Source organism: Limulus polyphemus, unplaced genomic scaffold (genome assembly GCF_000517525.1).
Source record: "Limulus polyphemus unplaced genomic scaffold, Limulus_polyphemus-2.1.2 Scaffold6704, whole genome shotgun sequence".
In the NCBI taxonomy this organism is placed as follows: Eukaryota; Metazoa; Arthropoda; class Merostomata; order Xiphosura; family Limulidae; genus Limulus; species Limulus polyphemus.
The window spans coordinates 39,303-45,801 of NW_013672314.1; the positions used below are offsets into that span (position 1 = coordinate 39,303).

The following is a 6,499-nucleotide window of genomic DNA, read 5'->3' on the forward strand; positions in this document are numbered from 1 at the left end:
TACTCAAAGATGGTATTTTGCATAACCAGATGTTAATTCTTTTCAGTTAGCTTGGTGTTTGTTTTTCATCTCTTTGATTATTCAGCTGATGTTTAGTGTACTGCCCTCTTGGAGTTAATCTAGAAATGGGCTAATAACTTGGAATCTGTAGTGCTCTATAGTTGAGAATACTTTGGGATCTGTAGCTGAGAATACCTTGGGATCTGTAGTGCTCTGTGGTTGAGAATACTTTGGGATCCATAGTGCTCTATAGTTGAGAATACCTTGGGATCTGTAGTGCTCTGTAGTTGAGAATACCTTGGGATCTGTAGTGCTCTGTAGTTGAGAATACCTTGGGATCTGTAGTGCTCTGTGGTTGAGAATACCTTGGGGTAGTGCTCTATAGTTGAGAATACCTTGGGATCCATAGTGCTCTGTAGTTGAGAATACCTTGGGATCTGTAGTGCTCTATAGTTGAGAATACCTTGGGATCCATAGTGCTCTGTAGTTGAGAATACAATAGTAAAACATAGAAAGTTGAAGTGGTGATGAAGCATCTTGAAGATTTGAAATACTTGGTGCATTTAGATGACTGAATTGTTTTGTTCAAGAGTTTGTGTGTGAATGATAGGACTAGGGGACATAACTATTTGTCAGGATAGGAGCCATCTTTATTTAAATAGGTTTTATTATCCTAATAGTGTGGTTGGCCTTTGGAACAGGCTGCGTTCAGATGTGGTAGATGCAGTAAGTTTAAGGGAAGGCTTCATAAATATTTGAATGATAAGGGCTGGCTTTGAGTGTTTTATTTTCATTTTAAAGTTTAGTATAGCGATTGAGATGGTCTAGAAGGACCAATAGGTCCTTTGTTGGTATTAGATTATTTTTATATATAATGCTGAATAATAATATTCACAAACATCTAAATTGACTTAGGTTACTATATGGTGAGTTAAAAAGGACTTTAAAAACCCATAAATATTATATACACTTCACCATTATGAGAGTCCTAACTGTTTCTTTGGTTTGTTGACCAAAGCTATGCTTATGAGCTTTGAATAGGTGACACTGCATCAGATACGGCAAATCAAAGAATACGTTCTTCTTTGTCACAGATTATATTCAGATTTACATTTTATTAAAAGAAATTTGTAATATAAGCTATGAAAACTAGCTACTAACTAGTATCTAGTTATTAGTATGTAACTAATAGTTACATCACATAGACTACTAATTATGAAAATTGTTGGTATTTTATTGTCGGTATTTTATGTAAGTATGAAAAAAATATACAAATACTAAATGGAATTTTAATTATTTCTCACAAACTAACCAATTGAAAAAAAAAGGTGTGTGTGTAGTAAATTTTGGTTAAATATTTTCAGCATGAGAACATTTTGAGATTATTAAACATATCTAAAAAAAATCTGGTCTTTTGAGTTTCTAAGAAAAGCTGGATATCAATATTTCTTAGCTTACAGAAACAAAAGTGTTTACTCCGAGCTCAAGCAGCCACTTGTTGGTAGGGCCTGTAGATGATGCGACTTCTACCTTGACACACAGGTGTGTAATGCACTTTATGTAAATTAACATATAATTCCCAGTGATCTCTTACATTAAAATATAAATGTTTTTAAACAAAATGTAACTGTGTGATTGAAACGTAGTGCAAACATTTCTGATCAGTTTTTTTATGTTTTTAAAAAAATTGTGTTATTTGTTCTTGAAAAGCTTGGATCTGTCCACTCTTCAGAAGGATAATACTGGGACAGGTAGTCTGGGAAGTCCAACGGTACTTTCATCCGGTGGTCACTCTCAACATATCCACCCATCTATGATGACTTCTCAGATAAACCAATCTACCACTCAAAGTGCACCAAACCAATTTAGCCTTAGCCAGTATGCTCAGCAAGCAACGGAGTCTATTAAAGCAGCAGTAGGGGTAGGTTTTGTATAACGTGAACAGTATCACATGCTATAAATTAAATCTGAATATTACTCATTAGAAAAGCTTGTCTTTATTGTCTGTAATAGTATCAAATGCTAAGTAAAACTAACTAGGATAAAATTCAGACTACATATACGTGCAGAAAATGTCGTTTGAAGAGTAAAAAACAAAAATAAAAGCTCCACAGATAATCTTTAATTATAATTTATCTGATAATATTTATGTTTTCATACTCAAACTCAAGGTTTCAGTTTTATTCAGTATTTGATACACTCAAGGTTTCAGTTTTTATACTATTTGTTGTGTACACTATAGGATTGATAGTTTCATCCATGAGACTTTATACTTAACTTTATTATAGCTGATGGGCAGCTTGTTAGGGTCTTACGGGCACTGTGAACACACTTGGATAACAAACACACACAATTAAAGTAAAAATAATTCTAACTTGTTTCAACAATTTTTTTTTACTTGAAAATATCTTACAAAATATATTTAGTGTAGTTTGTAAAGATATTAACTTTAATCTCAGCACATTTCCAATGGGCATCATCTGTAAACAAAGTCATTATGCCTTTATTCAGGATTTTTTTGCTCCTCCCAAAGTATAGGTTTATATTGGTGTGTCTTAGAAAAAGACTTACCTATGGTTTTATGTTTTTCTGATTATTTAAAGTATCTTTTAAGGAGATGATTAGACAAGAACTAATAATCCAAGGGTTGTTTTTCACTGTATATATTTCTGGTAGTTGAAAACAGTATTCTGGATTGTCATGATACAATACTAGTAAGTGGGAAATTTATTTAAAATTTGTTTCAGGTGGTAAGTAGAAACAGCAACAGTTTTTCCAGCATAACTTCAGGAAGCAGTCCAAATTACTCGACGTGTTTTGAGAGTCCTTCATCTTCAGCACAGACAGGACCACTCCAAGCAGCTGTGAACCAGTCAGTTCAATCAAAACCTGTGACACACACTCAACCTCAACCTATTTCTTCAAGAGTCAAGCCACAAAGAATGAGAGGACCTCAGTCTTCAAAGGTAGACATAGGTACTCTGTAAAATATAATAACCACTCTGTTAAGGTTTATTCTCTTTGTAATGTCTCCAAGTACATTTCATGGATCTGTGGTTTAGTATATTTTGTCCTCAGGAGTTATATAACTCTGTAAACTAGTTTATATTCAGCATGTTATTGCCATTACAATAATTGACTATACATACTACTCTGAATATAAATTAATGCATATTCATTATGTGATAGCGTGATTTAAGAGACAGTCTGCAGTTGCACACTGCACTGGGTGGTGTGTGACCTAGGGACAAGCTCCAGTTTCATGCTGTATTGGGTGTTCTGTATCACATGTGGTAGTGGGACATAGAGACAGTCAACACTTTCACACTGCATTGGGTGTTGTGTGTCACATATGGTAGTGTGACCTAGAGATGGTCAACAGTTTCATTCATACCAGTAGTAGCACTGTAGTGGGTTTAGCCTCGTTTTAAAAAATAAGAATTAATGTGACTACTTTAGCTAATAGTAAACTGAGACACAAGTTATGAGCATAAAATAGTGGTTATTATTATTTTTAGAACATACTACATGTGTTGAGAGAACACTGGTCAGGATACCTAAAGACCTTATAAATCAATGTAACAGCTTACTATAGTATTAGCATTATGTGCTACCACATACAAGTACAAAAGTAAAACTGCCTTAAATATCATTATATTTGTCAAGCACTAAAACACAACTGTAGTTACTTCTTGTCTATTACATTACTTAAGACACACACAACAAAATGAATAATAATCTGATTTTAATTCATAATGAAGTTATCATGCTTAGAAATTCAGCCAATCAGAACAGTTTAATGTATTTGTTATATGTAGCCTCAGATCCCAATAACTACATAATGCACACTCAAATCTTCAGTAACATAAAACTATAGGTAATAGGCCTTATTCACAGTTGCAATGCTGCCACCTTAATTATGATTTAGTAATAATATTGTCTGAAAGTTTGTAGGTTTTGGCAGTGTTATAAACTAATAACAAGATTTACACACAGTTGATATGTTAATCATATATTCCAATTGAAGATTCCAGAAACAGCGGTGGAGATGCCAGACAATGCTATCATGTCGTTGGATGTTCAGTTTGGTGCACTGGAGTTTGGAACCGATTCCTCACCATTTGATTTCACAGCAACATCAGAGGCTCCTTCCAGTTTCAATGGAAGTGGTGTTAGGTACAATGTTTGTTACAAGCTGTATTGGAATGTGTGATTTCTGTTCAATAGGTGATGCTTTTAAGACTGTTAGTTAAAAATAATGTTGAAGAGCTACAGGCTATTTTTTTTATATAACTTTCATTTATATCAAACTCTTCTCGGGTGGGATGATTTTCACACTTATCTGATGATGATGATGATGATGATAATTGTATGGAATAGATGTGATGAAAGTAAGTTATTGAACTGAATTGATAACATTTTACACATTGTTTCTCTCAGATACTTGGATATTCCTAATTGTAATGAACTTCTGTAATAAGTAAAACTGTTGGGTTATTATTATTATCGTGAACAAGGTCAAAGTTCATGTAATAGTTACATTCAATATTTAAATAACCTACTTTATTAACAATGTACACAAATACACTTGGCATCAAAATATAATTAAAATTTTCATATTATATGTTATATTTTCTTAGTTTTAAGATGAAAGATTTAAATATATCTTCTTGTATGAGAATCGTGACATTTATTCACTACGTTTTACCCATCCTGTTAGTTTCTGACATACTTACTTTAATGTATATTACTTAGTATAGTATAGATATTTCTGAGGCAAGATCTAATTATGTAGCCTTCAGTCTTGTTTGTTTATGGAGACAAACTACAAAATCATACCCACTTGCTACTACTATCTGTCACATTCTCTTTCATAAATTACCAATAATTCACCGACTTTTATTCATTTATAACTAAAATTTTAGTCTGTTGAATGACATATAATGCTACATTGTTCTCAATAAAAAGTTTTAGCTATTTCATTTTCCTATTGAAAGTTTTTCTTGTGTTCGGATCAAGTAACTAATGGAATTATTTTAAGGCACTTGTAGAAAGCCAGTTAAATTATAATAGTTATATAGGACATTATTTGTGATGTGTGTATGTTGTTATTCTGTGTTCTTGTATGAATTCTTTAAGTAAAAGAAAATCTTATTATTTTATTGTAATTATGATTTATTACAATAAAAAAGTAGGCCTAAATTTCATCATAAAAATGAGGTCAAATGTAATTACCATATTTCTTGTATTTTTTTTTTACTATTTTTTATTTATTCCTATGAAAGTAACTTGTGCAAAAATTAGTTTGTTATTAGGTTACATTAAGTAAGATAATTAAAAAATAATAATAACTCTCACTTCATGAGGTATGCTTGTGATTAGCTCATGCCTTACATCATTCAATATGGTAACAGCTTGGTCACCAGTGTTGGAGAGAATCTTAGTCTGTTTCTCTAATGGTGTACAGTAGACGATCATAATCCACATGTATATTTAGTGTGTTTGTTGTGAACTAAGAAAGCATTGAAAAAATTCAGTGTGATCTGTCACTATTGTGGGGGTATATCTGGAAGGTTTCATTTTTGTAGTGAATAATAGGTATAAATGAGTATAGGTGTGTGTGTATATACATTGTTTGTGTAGTAGTAACACATTACCAGTAGTATACTTGTTGTAGATAAGTATAGGTGTGTGTGTATATACATTGTTTGTGTAGTAGTAACACATTACCAGTAGTATACTTGTTGTAGATACATATATGTATATAACACACACCTTGTCTGTGTAGTGGTAACACATTACCAGTAGTATACTTGCTGTAGATCAGTGTAGGTGTGTGTGTGTGTGTATGTATATACATTGTTTGTGTAGTAGTAACACATTACCAGTAGTATACTTGCTGTAGATAAGTATAGGTATGTGTGTATATATACATTGTTTGTGTAGTAGTAACACCTTACCAGTAGTATACTTGCTGTAGATCAGTATAGGTGTGTGTGTGTATATACATTGTTTGTGTAGTAGTAACGCATTACCAGTAGTTTACTTGTTGTAGATACGTATAGGTGTGTGTGTATATATACATTGTTTGTGTAGTAGTAACACATTACCAGTAGTTTACTTGTTGTAGATAAGTATAGGTGTGTGTATATATACATTGTTTGTGTTGTAGTAACACATTACCAGTAGTATACTTGCTGTAGATCAGTATAGGTGTGTGTATATACATTGTTTGTGTAGTAGTAACACATTACCAGTAGTTTACTTGTTGTAGATAAGTATAGGTGTGTGTATATACATTGTTTGTGTAGTAGTAACACATTACCAGTAGTATACTTGCTGTAGATAAGTATAGGTGTGTGTATATACATTGTTTGTGTAGTAGTAACACATTACCAGTAGTTTACTTGTTGTAGATAAGTATAGGTGTGTGTATATACATTGTTTGTGTAGTAGTAACACATTACCAGTAGTTTACTTGTTGTAGATAAGTATAGGT

General features: G+C 32.3%; 2 protein-coding genes across 5 annotated transcripts in view; both read left to right on the plus strand.

The window, feature by feature from the left end:
* Nucleotides 1–4,593, plus strand: part of LOC106473990 (ubiquitin-associated protein 2-like) — a 23,657-nt gene extending 19,064 nt beyond the window's left edge. For 2 of the 4 annotated variants that reach the window (XM_022402376.1, XM_022402377.1), the window contains exons 9-12: nucleotides 1,454–1,542; nucleotides 1,711–1,921; nucleotides 2,748–2,966; nucleotides 4,028–4,589. In XM_022402376.1, coding sequence (XP_022258084.1) covers nucleotides 1,454–1,542; nucleotides 1,711–1,921; nucleotides 2,748–2,966; nucleotides 4,028–4,213 — 705 coding nt within the window. In that variant the 3' untranslated portion in view covers nucleotides 4,214–4,589. Of the gene's footprint in view, nucleotides 1–1,453; nucleotides 1,543–1,710; nucleotides 1,922–2,747; nucleotides 2,967–4,027 lie in introns of all 4 variants that reach the window. The other 2 variants (XM_022402375.1, XM_022402374.1) reach the window with 2 other exon arrangements.
* Nucleotides 4,594–5,404: 811 nt separating this feature from the next.
* The window catches only part of LOC111089584, a gene marked incomplete at its 3' end in the record, with an annotated part of 3,937 nt that continues 2,842 nt past the window's right edge, over nucleotides 5,405–6,499 (plus strand). The window contains exon 1 of the mRNA XM_022402378.1: nucleotides 5,405–5,443. Within this exon, the coding sequence (XP_022258086.1) occupies nucleotides 5,405–5,443 (39 nt within the window). The remainder of the gene's footprint in view (nucleotides 5,444–6,499) is intronic.